Genomic DNA, 17,297 nt, shown 5'->3' on the forward strand with positions numbered 1-17,297 from the left:
TAATTCTGAATGACATAGATGTTGCTGCATTCATTTGAAGATCTGCAGCTTGTGAAGGGGTGTGTACACACAATTGTTTTTATTATTGATGTGTATGGCTTAGTTGGCATGAGAATATGTTTCAGGTAAATTTCACTAGCCCCTCACTGAACAGAGTATTTGCTCTATGCATAAGTGTAATTCTAATGAGGATTTTTAGTTTGGGGTCAGGAAGTATTTTGTGGTAAGCTCAATTTTAGATATTGAGAGTGTTTAAAAGCTCTGTCTTGTGTTAAATTTAGAGTGGTGGTGACTTTGTGATGCTTCTGCATGTCATTGCTTAAACATGGATCATAGGTGATATCCTTCAGCTTTTTTGGATTGGCTCTGCCACCTCCATATTCAAAGCTGGGCCATCTGAATTATATTTGTAAAGTACATAGCTGACTTAAATTGAAGAACTTGCTGGTTTACTTATATTTATTGTGCACTCAGTGGGTTACAAAACCAAATAAATTACTAAAGGATTCTTTATTTTTTTTGTTAGACATTTTTTGTTTCATGTTATGCAATTGAGGTTAATATTTGCATATTCTGTAATTTTTGTTCTTTCTGATGATTGCTTATTGTTGCACATTGCACTCTGTTAGCCCCTAAATTCCGTGTGTGTGAGAGTTGTGTAGAGCAAAAATAGCTTGAAATGTAGACAGGCAGTGTTGGAGAGAGAGGAAAAAATTGGTGTGTATATGAAAAATTGATTTAGAAGGAAGGAGGGGAGAAATGTCTCTACTTTGTGTCAGGCTTCATTTCTGCACCAATTATTAGGAAATGTATAGATCCTTTGCTAATTTTTACTCTACAGTGAAGAAAATATGAGAATATTTTTTCTCAAGTGCTATGAATACAGTATTCAAGCTGTGAGTTTGGCGGTGTTTTAAATTTTCCATAAAAGCAGAAATTAACTAAGAGAGTCCTCATCTGCTTACTTCCAAATATAAATTGGCTATAATCTATAAGACTCCAGTTACACAAAATATATGCTTTCCTTAGGAGAGAGTTTATTCTTCTTTTTAACGCTTAGGGACACAACTTTTACAGGGAATAAATGAAAGTAGTGCAGGCTGTATTTCTGAGAGCCAAACTAGAAGATGTTATTAATAGTGTGATTTTTGCACATAAGCACATTAACAGATATTCATGATACAGGGCAGAAGGGGCCAGCTTTCTGAAGAGATTCTAGAAGGCATTTCATGTTTCTTCATATTTGGCAGTCTGTTAAAATGAGCATTTGGATTCAGAACATTAGATGTGTAAAGTGATAGAAACCTTTGACTACCTTTGCTTATGTGTCCTGCAAAGCTTGTCTTGAAGTAGTGCTCTTGAACCTTACCATGCTGATCAAAATAAAATGGGACAAATGATGATGAGGAGGATGATAATGTCATTGCTAATGATAATGTTATTGTCACCTGACTTACAGTAGTACCTGATTTTTAATGGCTGTAATAAAAATACCTGGTTTTCAAGGGTGTGTGGATAACTAGGTAAATTAAACAAATCCATTGCCACTTAATTAATTGACTCAGGTAGCAATCTAAAGGATATAAATAATTGTAAAAAAAAAAGTAGGAAGTAGATAGTAGGAAGAAATTAATTCACTACTAATTGAAGAAATAAATGAACTGAAACAGCAGATCAAAAGCTGATGCCATGAGGAATGCAAAAGAACCTGTCTAGCTTTGATCAACTTGCTTGTTCTGGGTTTTGGTTTTTCTGGGTTTGGTTGTTTTTTTGGGGGGAGGACTCCTTCCTGATTTATGGAAGGGTGGTGACCAGTTAACGTGCTGCTCTAGCAAACACCCACATGCAATTCATCGAATAGCCACAGCTGTAATACAGGTGTGGGGGGCCCAGGCTCTGGGTTGACCCTCCCTGACGCCTTTTCTGGTCTGGAACAAAGCTGTACATTTTCAAAATTAACCTTCTGCTAGAGCTCTTTGGACAGGTAATGATATCTCAATGGTTTCTCCCCCAGTGGCAGCAGGCTGCCAGCTGGCCTCCCATATCACCTTTTCCCCTGTGTTAAACCACCATATTTACCCAATGAGTGCAGCAATTTACAAGTGTATTTGTGAGTGGCAATTTAGGGAGCTCGCATAGTCTTTGCTTACTGTAAAGGTGTGATAACAAACCCTTTCATGCTGACAGCAAAATTTAAGAGATTTCTGCCTTGACTGCTCATTGATACTCGCTAATGTGACTTGGAAATAAACTAGGAAAAGAATTTTTCAATAATCTGAATAAAGCTTCTTGGGTTTAATTCTGTTTTCTGTTTCTTTAAATGGAGCTCTACTCTTAGTGATATTGTTGACAACATGGCTCCATAAATAGTTGTATCAATCTAGCCAGGAATATTGTTTGGAGTACTGTGGCTTGTGAGCAGAATTCGCAGGTCAGACTGGTTTTGGGGCTTGGGAAATGTTTGCACAAAGACGTGTAAGTGTTTATATTGAGCCTGTCTTAAGTTCATGCCACTGCTGACAGGGCTTTTAGGCTCTACCTGGACTGTACTTTCCTGCCACCCTCCTGCCATTTACCCTGCAGGGTCAGCTGCATCAGGAACCGACTTGGCTGAAATGTAGTGTTGCACCAATAACATAGGTTTTATGATGAGCTTTTATTGGATCACCTCCTCAATCTGACTCAAAATCTAGTTCCACAAAGCTGTGCCAAAAGGAAGGGGCAGCTGGGTTCAAGGTTGCTTTTCTACTTACACAGTTCTTTCTCCTTTGTAGCATCTCCCTACAATTTGTTTCTCAAAGATACTAGTATAGTCAAAAGATCTCTTTGTTATTAGTGTTGTGTTTTAAGTTCACCCACCTACTCTGCATTCAGGATATGTATTTTGATCATTAGGATCAGTTAAATAATATATAATATTACAGCTTTATAAATATAGTAATTATGTTGATTGATCTAGGCAAAAAAATAGAATTATTTTTTTATTAATGTAATAATACATGCTGCCAATAAAAATGAAGTTACAGATTTGTCATTCATAATAAGGCATCCTAAATAAGATAGCCAGTTGTGGTTTCTAAAACAACTTATTAAATATGAGTTTAAAATTAATCCCGCCACCAAAAGTTAAAACATGCTCCAATGCAAAATCATTAAAGTAACATATTCAGTACAAATATTTATTTACTTGTTTGATAGATATTCTTGATTATTAAACCTGTGACTCCTTGTTTTGTGTAATTAGCACAGAATAGGGAAATTTTTGTGCTCTGCTGTTGCTTGGCAGAGGTGCTTAGTCTTGGAGCTCTGTAGCTTACTAAAGTTAATGAATAAAAATGGATTTGTACTAAAACTCTTAACAGTGCATAGCAAGGTTATAAAATCTAAAATTATAGCAGAGTATGCGAGCAGCATTAATGAATGGATGAAGCTTCTTTCACTGAAAAGTAGGGGTCTGGACTTTGATGATTAAGTAAGGCTTTAGTCATGCAAATATTTGCTAGTTGCTATGAAAATTTATTTTCCTTCCTCAGAAATATATTCTCTTTTCAGTTCTTTCAGCTTACATATACAATAGAAATAAATTATGTTCTATTTGGTTACATTTGCACAATAAGAAGGAATGCAGTGTAGACCAAGTAGTCTGACAGAGTAGATGGTCCTTTAGCAGACATTTTTGGTGCTGGAACTCAAGTTTCCAGCTCCCAAAACACATTTTATAACCACTGTCCTACTATGTACTATGTAGGCATTAGCAGCACTGCTGCTTGCTGTGAATTCAGACATTCATAATTGTATTTTGTAATGGTCCAGATCCTATCAGTGTGATAAGAGTGATAAGGTCAGGACCTGCCTCCCACACCTGTGGATCCTGGCTAGCATCAGTGGGATTTAGCTGCTCGTGCTGTTTTGCAGGAGGCATGGCAGCAAAACTGAAGGCATGTCAGGAACAGTTTAACAGGATTAAACAGGAGTGAAGTCAGGCTCTGGCTAGCATCAGAGCAGGCATTGCAGATTACAGTACGGAATGAAATGCCTAGTTCTTCTGGATCTGGACTTGGCTTGCTGGATGAGGTCTGGTGTTCAGAATGAGAGCGTGATGCTGTAATGTACTTAGGCTGTTTTCTCCTCCAGTGATTTTAATTTTTCTTGCTTTCTATAGCCTAACTGAAAGCAGTAAATCAAAGATCTGTCAATATTTTTTATTGCCAGGTTTGTTCACGGTCAGCAGTTATATACACAGAAGAGCAGAGAAGGCAAAAAGCTAAAATCTCATATTAATTCATCAAGTAAATTACGTTTCCTTTCATTTACTTGCCATGGGGAAGATGCAGAAGGTTATAAAATGTATAAAAACCCAGTGTATTATAAAGAAGATAAAAATCAGTGTGATCTTTTATGAGAGATTTATAATGTGAAATGGAGATAGTTTTACCTTATTTTAAAACGGTGTAGCTTGGAAATTTCTATACAACTTGTGCGGACAAAAAAGAACACAACAGATAAGCACAAAATGCATTTGCTGAACCATTTTGTAATTTTTTGAAAGGCCAAACCCAAAAGCCTTATCATAATTAAGAAATGTAATGCTTACTTGAGGTTACAGTCTGTGTGCTGTCATTCTCTTCTTGCATTTAGGCTTCTGTGTTTTCATTTTAAAGGCTGTTGAGAATTATGAACTGTTTCTGATGGGATTTGATTCTTACTAGCACCTTTGGAAAACTGATGACAATTCCTGGATTGACCTGAGGGAATTGGCATCAGCTGCAGGCGAAGTCAGCAAGGTCATATCTGTGTAGTGCTGATTGTCCGTTGTTCAGCTTTGGTAGTCTCCATTCTATAGCAGATGAAAAGAATGTGGAAAGATTGACATTAGTCAAGTCTGTTGACCTGACCAGTACAGTGGAGAAATTTTGCATCAAAGCAAGGATGAGGACGAAGGATTTTATTATTCTTTGTGGATTTTTTGAGTATGGGGTACCTGTGGTGGTTGGCAAAGTGAGCATCAATGCCAGTTGCAAGATCAGCTTAAATTCCAGTTACTAATTAGATTTGTTGCTTTCCAGATGCAGCCCAGTTTGAGGATGAGGAGTGGGGCTTTGTTGTCAATGCAAGTTGTTGTTCAAGGACTGGTGTTAAGTTCTGTTCTTGAAGTCAAAGCTCATGCCTTTAGGACTTCAGCAAATAAATCTGCAGCTTTATTCCCATTTCTGCGTGTTAAACCTGCCATACTAGGGAGATGGGGTGTAATCATGGGTGTTGAGGCAGATATACAAAAATCCAAAGAAATAATATATTTATTACACTCTTCAGGTTTGGTTTCATGATTATTGTCAACACTGCCTTGGGCAGCTGTGAGGTAAATATCATTGGTTTGTATTTTATATGCTATTTGCTTGCTAACCAGGGTTATAAGAGCACTAAATTGAAGACATCTGACAATGTGTGATTGTGGCAGCTGATGTGCTGATCTCACAGGTACAGTTACAGCCGAGTGACTTGAAGAATATCAACTACCAGTAATTTCACTACCAGTATTTCTACAGTCACATTTTACTCATAGCATGCCACCAACTCAGGCTGCTCCTCTCATCCCCAGTGGCCATGGACCTGACATGAAGGTCAGGCATAAAAAAATGCTTCCAAAGTACTGATAGCCATTCGAGTGGTATTTGGGTTGCCTACATGAGGAATTGCAGAACTCATCTGGTAAGGGTTAGCCATCAGGCATTGTTATACTACAGGGAACAGGCCTGCTGTCTTTCAGCAGGCACTTCACCCTACTGAACCTCATACAATTGGCCTCAGCCCATTGATCCAGCCTGTCCAGGTTCCCCTGCAGAGCCTCCCTGACCTCCAGCAGATCAACACGCCTGCCCAGCTTGGTGTCGCCTGCAAACTAACTGAGGGTGCACTTGATCCCCTTGTCCAAATCCTCAGTAAAAATATTAAACAGGGCTGGCCCCAACTGGATGCAGCTCCATTGACCACCACTCTCTAGGCCCAGCCATCCAGCCGGTTTTTAACCCAGCAAAAAATGCACCTCTCCAAGCTCTGGGCTCCCAGCTTTTCCAGGAGAATGTAGTGGGAGGCGCTGTCAAAGGCTCTGCTGAAGTCCATGTAGACAACACCCACAGCCTTTTCCTTCACCCTCTGGGTGGGTCACCTGGTCATAAAAAGAGATTTAGTTGATCAAACAGAACTTGCCTTCATAAACCCATGCTGGCTGGGCCTGATCCCCTGGTTGTCTTGAGTAGTGGAGTATGCTTTTGTTCACCCAACATTCTGATTTTCTGTAGAACTGGCTGCTGGCAATTAACTTGCCTTTCACAATATCAATACAACTGAAAGGAATGAACACACTTTTTTATGCACAAAATAAAAATCTGTCTTACACTCTGACATTAAGTTGACCAAACAGATTTTATGAGCTATGAAAGCTATATCTTGGTAAGCTGAAATCAGATGGAGTAAACTTGATAAAATATGTGGTATGGGAGCAATTCTTATGCCATGAAGAATTGATTTAATATTTCTTAGTCTCATTTAATTGCTATTAGAGATGACCACAGTCATGATTTATTTAGTTGAATGGTCTGCTCTTTCCCATTGTAGTCCACTTTTAGTCAGTCAATCTGAAAGCCATAAAATTAATCCTGGTCACTCACATGTGAAATTAAGCATTGCAAAGCATTCAACTTTAAGGCTGCATACTCTAAATCCTAAAAATTATTTTTACATAGGTCCTGAATTTTTGATCTGCAAGTAATAGGATTGTCTTTCCTTATGTGGTTTTGTGTGCACAAGACATTTCTCCCATTTTGTATATAACATAAAATATATGCCCTGCTTTTCAAAATATACTCAGTTGTTAGGTAATAATACCTAGGAAAAAAACATAAGGAAAGCTAAATCTAACCACAGGAACTTTATTTTAATCTGTTGAGGACAAAAAGGGGTGGAAATAAAGGAAAGGAAAAAAAGGGGGACTTTTCTCTTAAAATGGCTTAGTATTTAAATCAGTCTGGACTTTAGTGGGTGATATAATTCTCTTTAATCTTTTTTTACAATTAATTTTTTGGTTACGCTATTTAATGCCTGTAAAATATGGGGTCATAGTGCCCATTGCTATGACTTGTCATCATTCCACTGAAGTGAACAGAACTAGCAGAAGATCTACCAAATATTTACTTTCTGTAAGCTCTGAAATCTCTCCTTAGCATAGCACTAAAAAATATGTTTTTATTCCCTTTTATTTATGTGTACTGCCAGCATTATTTTTCTCCATTCAAACTTTCACATGTGTTAATGGATTAAAGTGTGCATCTAGGTGAGGTTAATTATCCTTAATTTCACAGATTCTTTGAGATCATCCCCTTTCCATATGCAAATAGAAAATTATTTCTGCACTTCCAACACTGTTGAATTTTCCTTATTTATCTTCTTACACCCTTTGGTGTGTAAGAACGTTCACACTATTTATTCTCCTCACGCACTAGTCTGTCTGAACATCACACAGGTGGATCAACTTTTTTTTAATTGTTCTCTATAATGTTTCTCCAGGTCCCCCTTTCTTCTCCTCCTGAGGGAATGTCTGCAGCCTGACCATTTATTATGTTATTCGTAGTATCAACAGCACCAAAGAAACTTTCTTTTTTTTCTGATGAATTTGCAGTCTAGACAGTGTACAAACAGACCAAAGGATGTAGGCTGCAGAAGGCATGATTGATGAGAGAAATCCAACCAGTAGCTCTCCATACCATGACTCTTGTTGGCCTTTAAAAATGTTTTTTGAGGGAATACTTTCTGGTACTTATTCCCAAATTTACACTCAATAATTTGTATCTTCAATTTAGTGTATTGAAATCATGCTTAGTGAAAGAAGGAGAAAGGTCCTGTGGGCCTAACACTTCCTTTTCTTCCACTTTCTTTTCCTCCTCTATCCCAGTCTTATATTAGGCTTGTCAGAGGTGTTACATATTTGGTATTCTCTTGCCTCCTACTTCTCCAACGCACATAAATCCGTTCAACTCTATAACCTTCGTGATATTGCCAACATACAACACTCTTGATCAATCCACTGTGAAAATTCCTGCTGCTGCCTTCATTTCCTCCTGTAATTCACAGCTCTCAGGCAGTTAACAGCTGCAATCCTCAGTAGGATTGGTACTCACACAGTATGCTATTACAACTCAACATGTTTTGGACAGAGACTACCATGTGTTTTAATTTCTAAAATCTTCAATAACTTGGTCTCTTAATTGTATCAGAACTTGAATTTGTTAGCATGTTTTCACTGAATTCCTCCTTCTAAATCAGCTTGCATTGACTTGATAATCTTAAGGTCTTTTTCAACCTGAATGATTCCATGATCATAGTTAATTGCTTCCCTGACCTTAGGTGTAGTACCATTCAATGTCAGCTCTGTCTGCTACAGTAAATTTTTCATTCATTTTTAACTCCGGATTCTTCCCTCTTCAGATCAAAGGCTTCATGGTGAGTGATTAAAAAGAGGACTATTAAGTGGGTAGAAATTGAATAGATGTGAGGGATTTGAACAGGGAAAAAGATCATATGTTTTGGCAAAAATTGATGCCACTTAGTTCTGCTGCCTGAGAGAGATGATTATAATAATTGAAGTTGACCACAATTAGACCTTTAAATTTGTATTGCTTTGAACTGAAGCATTTTTATTTAAATTCTTCACTCATAGCCTTTGCATGTGCTATTCAAAGTCTGAGGACTGCATAATTTACAAGAAAGAAAACAAGTCACTAGACGTAATGGGCAAAACTTCTAACAATACCCTCAAATTTTACCTGTAATTAATCACTCATGCTCAATTGCAGACACAAATGTTAGCATTTACGCATGTAACTGCATGCAGGCACAGGCACACAGAACCTTTCAGCATCGTCACCTCTGTTAGATTTCAGGCAAGAGAAATAAATGGAGATTCTTTTCTTATAAGGGCCAAGTGAATTATTGTTTCATAACATTATTGTGGTAGAGTACTGAGAGCACACTAGATGTATGTTCTGTTCTTGCTTTTATGACAAATAACAAAGTACAAGGCTGGAGAAATATACATGTTGTAGACTTGATTTACATACAACTGTAAGGAATTTTTAGGGCCGGGTCTTTGTTTTGCTGCACAAGTATGAGTTTTGCTTTTAACTTGTCCAGAACGAGTGGTTGGACTGAGGTCAGGAGTGGCTGCATGTTGTACCCTGAGCTGCAGCTGTGGGATGCAAACTGTAAGGGTGGGAGAGGGGAATGAAGGGCTCTATGAGCACAGGGTTCTCCTAAAGGAGCTTTCTTTTTTGCAGAATCAGAAACTCTGGTATAATAGCCTTTGGAGTAGTGAGAAACCATCTTGTGGGAGGAAAGGTGTTCTGGTGTATGTGGTGCAGTCACAGTGATACTTCTGAAATACGGCAAATCTTGAGCATTCCATGCAGAAGTGGAGAAGTCTTAAAAACAAACAAAAATGAAACCACAACAAGCAAAAAATAGTAATTGAAACAACACATATATCTTCTGGGATGTCACTTGGAAATTCTGATGGATATAACTAATCTAGAATAAGTTGTAGCTTTATAATTTGCCTTGGCACTTTTTATGTGGTTTCCTTCCCTTTCCCCACTTCCATGCTTTTCACCCTTCTCAAGACGTGTTTTGTTCATTTGGTTTTAATTCAGTCCCAGTTCACTGTCTTAGTGCCAAAACAATTCCTGTGCAGACGAAGAAGTGAGCTTGTAATGAAGGCACCAACTTGTCTTTATGGCCATGTTTGTATCAGTAGGAGCAACAGCCAAAGGCTGTTCTGGGTCCCAAGGCCAAATGACCTGGCACAACTTCTGTTCATGCAACTAAATTAATTTACATCCCCAAAACAGGATGACCTAATCCAAACTTACTGCTAGCAGTACGCCCTGGCTGGGCCTGGTTTTGGGGTTTTTTTTGAAACTGTACCTAAAACTGTGCCAGCTGTTTTCCTGTACAGGAAAACCTGTGCAGACCTCCACCTTTGCACTGCCCGTGGTTGATGGCTGTGGGTCTCACCAACCTGTGTCAGGTGCAGGCAATGGCTAGCACAGGTCTTCTCTGTGAACTCCCACCAATTCTAACTCTTGGGCTTTGTGATACTAAAGTTTCCAAAGCTCTGTCAAGGTCTTCAGACATTGTGCTTGTATAGACAAGCTGATGGAAAAAACACAGAATTTATAATTTTCAAAGAATAAGTAGAAAAGGAAACCAACTGAGAAGGAAAAATTCTGTATGTATCTCCAATAATGACAAATTAGGGAACTGAAAATACTGGCTTTCTTAATGTATACATATTTCTATAAATTATTTTCTACTGAAATGTTTCTGAATTTGAGTGAAAGCTTTCACAATGGAACATTCCGAGAAGAGCCAAACTCTGCACAAAACACTTGTTATCAGAGATGTTAGGGCAATAAAACTGAAGGTGCAGTGTACAAAACTATTCTCTTTATCAAATACATTTTAAATTAATTCACCTGTGGTCCAAAGAGCATAAGTACCACCAAGCTTGCACTCAAATGAAAACTAAATTAAGCTCTAGGAAGTCTTTTATAAAATACATTAGGTAGGGATGTCCTGCAGCACTTGTCTGATCTATATGTGACATATTTTCATAAGACCTACCTCCACTGGTAAAAATAACACGAAGGGAAAGTAGCTTAATGTATGGCCTACAGTCATGGCTTAATAAGCATGGCTTTTCCAGTCCTGGGAAGTTTACTTGATTGAGAAAATTATTGACAGATACACAAGTAATTTTAAAGACAGGTCTAATGGAACTTATATGCTGGAACTTACATGCAATAATTACACTGTCAGTACCTGAGTTATTTTATGAACTGCAGACAGACAGCTTAGGTAGCAGAGCGTGCTTGTATTTTTTGTGTGTATGCACATTTGCTTTTACACCACAAACAGGTAACTTTTATTCAAAAATCATGGACACCTCATTTTAATGAGTAATAGTTTCATTGGCTTCATTTTTATCTCTGTTTTCTACCTGCAGGTCAAAGCAACAGATGCAGATGCTGACCAGTTTGGTGAAATTGAGTATTCTCTTTATGATGGATTTCATTTTTATGAAAAATCCAAAGCCTTCCAGATTGACCCACGAACTGGTCAGATCTGTGTCTCTCAAGACATTGACAGAGAAGAAGATCCAACCACTTATGACCTCTTAGTAAAAGCTACGGATGGGGTAAGTTTCACCTTTCCATACTGCCAGATTTGTGAATGCACTTGGAGATTTGGATATGCTGCATAGTTTTAAATGAGAATGTCATGAGTACGTAAAAACTGCATGAATTTGAATAAAATGTCCTATCTTTAAAGAGAGCAGAAAATAATACTTCATGAACTGTAAATTTTGACCCAAATTAATCAAATCAGCTTGTGATATTCCCAATTACTGATAAACAAGTTGTTGAAAAACATTTCTAGGGTGTGTTATTCCCTGCTGATTTTCCTCCTCCTCTTGGAACTAGTGGACTCCAGGTTACTTCTGCTCCCTTCTTTCAAGATGACTGGTGGTAGAACTGCATGGCTACTGTTGGTGACAGTGATTTTCCTGGATAAATTCCTTGTCCTTTCTAGCTGGCTGATGCCATTGCTACTTCTGAGGCTGGGTACAGCCTCTCTGCAGCAGCATGTCTGAGTTTTCCCACTTTACAAGATTGGGTGCTTGCAAGTGGGTATTTGTGGTACAGCAAGAGCAGGATAGTTGTATGTGCCTGAAATTACCCATTTCAGATCTCTGTTTGGCAAGGAGGGTGAGGACACACTTTGTTGTGTTAGGAACACATCGAGATGTCTAGACCCCTTGTCTACCTAATGCCACTTAACAGAAAATTTTGGTAGTGCAACTCCAGAAAAACACTGAAACAGAAAATTATTAATTTCATTATTTTCACAGCAAAATATTCATTTTGTTATAAAAATATCCAAAGGTGATTTGTAATGGGAGTCCCAGCCTGTACTTGTCTTCACCTTCATCACTTTTAGTAATGAATTGTGAAGAAGCTGAAGAAAAAGAATACTGATTGGCTTCAAATGTTAAAATTAACATAAAGACACTTTTCAAAATGTTATTCAGGCCACATTTTGCAGTAAAATTTGAACTTAAAAGCATTGAAATTGAATTATTTCAGGCTATGTAGTCTTTATTTCATACTTTGGACATTAAACTTGCATTTAAGATAATGTCCTAAGTGTATCTAATTTTTTTAAAAATGCAGTTGTGCTGGTAATACTGTATTTTTCATTAAAATGTCTGTGCTTTTTGTTATAGTACACCGAAAAAACTTAGCGAACTATGATTTCCATATTCATGACTAGATCAATTTATCTGCAGTTGACAGTTGGTATTAATTATTGCATTTTAAGAATGTAGCAGTATGAGGGTCTCTATTGTGTTGAATTTGGATATATGTGTAATAATTAAGCAGTTAATCTGATTTTTCTTCTTTAGCTGTCACAATTCAGTGTTTTTTCAGAGGCTACAGAAGTATTCCCTTTTATTAATAGTACCTTTAGCAACATGGCTTTTCTTCCCCATAGATTTCCTTAGGGGAGAAACAATTACATAAATATATTTGTATGTTTGTTTCCTGACTCATTTAAATGTCTAATAACTTGACCCTGCTCATTGCAGGAGGGTTGGACTGGATGACCTTTGAAAGGTCCCTTCCCACTCAAACAATTCTATGATTCTATGATTTTAGTATAAGGATATAAGGGTGGGTATTTTTAGGACAGTGTCTGCAATCCTTATAGCAGAGGTAGTTCTATGTAACCATTTTGGAATTTCACTGATATGTGATTTCTGTCTTCAAAATTTGTACTTTGTACAGATATCCAAACCTTGAAGAGTAAAGCAGTCAGTATTGCAGTGTATAACAGCAGAAAATTATCTGTTCTTCTATACCTAAAAATTTCATTTTTCCTTTAATTAACATGCTTTGAAGCTATATAAGTTTAAGGAAAACATACCCATAGCTGGAATATCAAGATTAGTCATTAATAAAGGTTATGTGAGAGCTGGACAATAGCAGTGAAATTTTGACAAGTTTCTAAGATACTTAGTCTGGTACAGAACGTTATTTTGAAAATCTGAAAGGAAATATGTTTCCATGAAAAAATCTTGATGCATTTTTTAATTTTTCTTAGTTAAATTATTGCTCTAGTGATGAGTCTTTTTGCAAAAGTTAAACAGCCAATGCATTGAAACTATAGAGTACTTAATTTTCAAATTGGTCTTTCATTTATCTTCATTAGGGACCTTGTGTTTTCACAAGTTCAGTAATGGGGAGAAGGGTTCAGTTTTTGATTACCTTGTCTGTGACAGGCAAGACTTGATCTTTTTACTGAAAGTCAGCACTTTGTAGATCCCACTGATATATCTTCTAAAACTTTGCCCATCTGACACCTAAATACTAAAGCACCTAAATTCAATATTAGCTTTTCAGCATTTTTGGTATACCTGAACTTTTGTTGAGTCACTCTCCACATTTACAGCAGAGTTATAGTAGAATATTTATTTGATCTTCTGGCACTGTGCTGCTGGTTTTGATGGCTTAATGATGCTAGGTGTGGGCCTCAAAGTAGAGGCTATGATCAGGGGAGAAATGTGTCTAGAAAAAAGAGAGGAAGAGTGAAGTGTCACTGTTGACAAAGGAGGGGAGAGAGGTTAAAAGCAAAGAAAATAACACAGTTAATTAGAAATGATGAGGAAAAGGAAGTATTTTCCAGGTGGTGCTCAGTTTATCTTACAGCAAAACTATCAGTTTCCTCCACCTGTTCATGGCTACTCCATTACATGGGTTTGGAGTTTGTCAGTTGTGTCTTTAATGCGTTATGTAGAAAATGTAGTGAGTGAACTTAAGTGGCACACAAGAGCCTGTGGAGAGGCAGATGGAAAACAACTTCTGTTAAACTGTTGTTAAATGAGCATCCCATGAGAGCTTGTGGGAGCACTCCCATAGATTAGGCGAAGATGGAAAGAAGCATCCTTGTATCTTCTGTAAGAAATGCTAGGTCTTGGGTTTTTCGGCTGCTACATTATCATTGCAAAAGGTTCAGTACACCATCAGCAGGTGTATTAGTGAGTTACTACCTTTCTGCATAGAAAGATACTTTGTTCTTTGTCCTTTGCTTTTTGGTAAACCACTCTGCTTATCCGATTTTCTTTGTCTTTTACACTGAAGCAATTGAAACATTGAAACTTGACATTCACGGGCAAAGCTTCTGAACAAATTAAGGCTTTTGAAATAAATGGAGACATCTCTCTACTTTGACAGCTTTACAATTTCAAGTTGACATCCTTTAGGTTTACAAAAAAAAAGAGTCTGCATGTCAGATTCTGTATCTAACAGTTTAGTTTGGAACAAAAATTTGACAGCACCACTGACAAAAACATTGGAGGCTGTAATGAAAATCTTGATGGAGTTTTAAGCATTTTACAGCTCCAAAATGAAGAAATACAGCTATTCAAAATAGCACCATTTCTACTTATTAAGACAAAGACTCTTTCCTGCCAAAGGCAGGGTAACTTTTTTTCTGAGACACGATAAAAAGGTGTAGTAATAGCTTCATATTTGCACACAAATTTTGTCCTGACAAAGTAAAGAAATTTTTTTTGATGGTTATTTTGCCTTAATGGTAGTTTCTTATGCCCCCTTTTTGTTCCACAGGGGACACAACTCTTGGGACTCTGACAAAGAAGCTGCTATAATTGTGACTTTTTGTTGCATCAAACACCACAACAGTAGTTAAAAATACTTGAACATATGAAATAAGGGATTTCAAAATGAACAACTGTGGCTTTCTGTTGCTTGTAACAAATGTAATTTTCTGTCAGCAACAGACTCATTTAAATCAGCCTTCATGTTTTGCAACATCCATGTTTTACTTGCTTCTGAGTAGATAAGTGTACCTATGTTGTTAGAAATAAGAGTACGTTGTTCCTTCTCACTTGGGATGATATTTAAAATTTTTCAATAGCCAGCGCAAAAACTGGGGCAGTTAATACTGTAAGTTGATAAGCTAATATCATACTTGACTCGTGTGAAGGTATACACTGCTTTTTCAGGAAAAGAAGGTTCTGTCTCTATCATAAAATTTGGTCTGTCTTCTGAGAGATTATGCTTCCCCATATACTTAGAATTAATCACTTTACATAACTCCATAGCATAAATACAAATTGGAGAGTGTCATGTCTGTTTAGCAGTAATGAAACTTAGAAGAAACGAGTTTAACACAAGTTCTCATGAGTTTCATTTCATGCTGTTCTAACTATCTTTTCAGATGTTTTTTAGTCTTGATCTCACTTCTTCCTTGGCCTTCTTCCCTTAAAAATATTTTTGATTTCTGTTCTAAAGTACCTGAAAGCTGTGGAGCTGCAGAGCATCTTCTGACAGTGAACAGAGCACATTCCTTCCCCTCCTCCAGCCCCCCCTTTTACCTCCTGTAGAGGGTTTCCTTACCACGGAAATCAAGGTACTGGGGAAGAGGTTTGCCCTGAACTGAGGGTGTTGGCAGCGAGCCCACTAGATCTGCACATCTCCATTTCTTCATATTGGCATGAGGTTTCATGATGGTCCCAGTAATTTTTGGGCTGATGCTGGTCCAGTACTCTACAGAGTCCTGGCCCCAGGCACGTGTCCTGGCTGCTGGCTGCCTCTGCAGCAGTGTGAGCCCTGGAAGCATGCCATGCCTGATTTTCTTCAGAAGAAAACGAGCACACCAGGAGAATGCGGGCCAGATCTCCTAGTCTGTGGGTGAAACACAGACACATGATGCACAAGATCATCTTAATTTTCCACATAGTTGGGCCTTCTTGGGAATGTCACTGCCCCCCAGCAGAGGTTCAATACAGAAGAAAAAAACCAGACCAGAACAAAGCAAAAATCACTATGAAAATGTGGAAGTGAATGCTGATAGTATTTTTTGCCCCCAAATATGTCTGAACCCTTGGAGATAAAAAAGCAAACCTTCGAAAATAGTTTGTGGGAGATTGTTATGTGGCAGGGCAAGTCTAAAGGTGTCATATCCAGTCTGAATCACTGAATAGTTTCACAAAGGTCAGGTTTAAGAATAATTGACATGAACAATTAGATTGCAGAAATATGCAACATAGTTGTTTGTGGGTTTTTTTTTAATATTATAGCTACTGGGACTGCAAAATTAAGTTTTGACTAGCTCAGCATAGTTTGTTGTATATGCAGCAGCATCTGATCTGTGTCAGCAGTTTCTGTAAGTGACTGTTACAAGCACAGTGTGCTCAGCGTGACTTTGAAGAGCATAGGATTCTTCCTCCATCTGTATCTTAATGTATGGCATACAGCATGTGCAGGCTATATATGTGCTGCTTTGTGCCTCTGAACATGTCAGTGACCCAGCACTGCGTGTTAGCTGTGCCACAACAGAGCTGCTTTCTTTTAGAAATGTTTGTAGTTGTTATAGCTGTAAAATAATCTTGGAAATATGAACACCTCCAAACTCATGGAGGGAGTCTGCAGTGAGTACGAGGTAGTGTCTCTGAGAAGTAAATTACCATTTGTTTCACTCGGGGGCCTGTGGAGTCTACAGTTCAACAGCCGCAGGATTGTCTTTTTTTTGCACATTGTCACAAAATTCAGCGCTTTTCCAGAGCAAATCTGTATTTTGCTGTAGTGTAGTTTGATAAGCCAGCTTGCAGTTGCTCCTTGCTTCTCCAGTTTCACTCCAGAGCAAGACTAAACATGGTGCCATGGCTGCCCATGTGGTATTTTCGTGGGCTTTTGGAGGGCACCTGTAGAAGGAGCTTCAGCTGTGTGGAGAGCAGCAGAGCTGCTGGGTTTGAAGAAGCTATGATGCCAAAGCTGCAGCCAAGGTCTGGCTCTTTTTCCAGCTCTTTTTTGTAGGGAAAAGAAACAAGAGCAGAGAAGTTGAGCCAAGATCCCTGGAAAGTATGGTGAGACTTCCTTCTCTGCAAAATCACAAATGCACTGGAAACAATTTTATGTAATTAGTTTTTAATTTTACATCAACATATTGTTTCAGTTATGTCCTTCAGTGAATTTGGTACTGTTCTGTCTTTGTGTACACCAGCTGAAGGTGTGGGTATGTAGGCAAGCACAGGTGCACACATATAGAGATTTAGATGCACACCCCCATATATATATATATATATATAATGTCTAGACACAGGCACATGCTGGATGAGCAGAACCTGCTAGGGTGGTAAATTAAGGATAGGTCTTGCAGGCAGC

General features: G+C 38.0%; 1 protein-coding gene across 1 annotated transcript in view; it reads left to right on the top strand.

Moving 5' to 3' along the window:
* DCHS2 (dachsous cadherin-related 2) overlaps nucleotides 1–17,297 on the top strand; it is an 88,653-nt gene that overhangs the window by 13,573 nt on the left and 57,783 nt on the right. Inside the window, exon 2 of the mRNA XM_018071050.2 lies at nucleotides 11,057–11,248. Within this exon, the coding sequence (XP_017926539.1) occupies nucleotides 11,057–11,248 (192 nt within the window). The remainder of the gene's footprint in view (nucleotides 1–11,056; nucleotides 11,249–17,297) is intronic.

This window comes from Manacus vitellinus, unplaced genomic scaffold (genome assembly GCF_001715985.3).
Source record: "Manacus vitellinus isolate BGI_N305 unplaced genomic scaffold, ASM171598v3 scaffold_0_pilon, whole genome shotgun sequence".
Classification (NCBI taxonomy): Eukaryota; Metazoa; Chordata; class Aves; order Passeriformes; family Pipridae; genus Manacus; species Manacus vitellinus.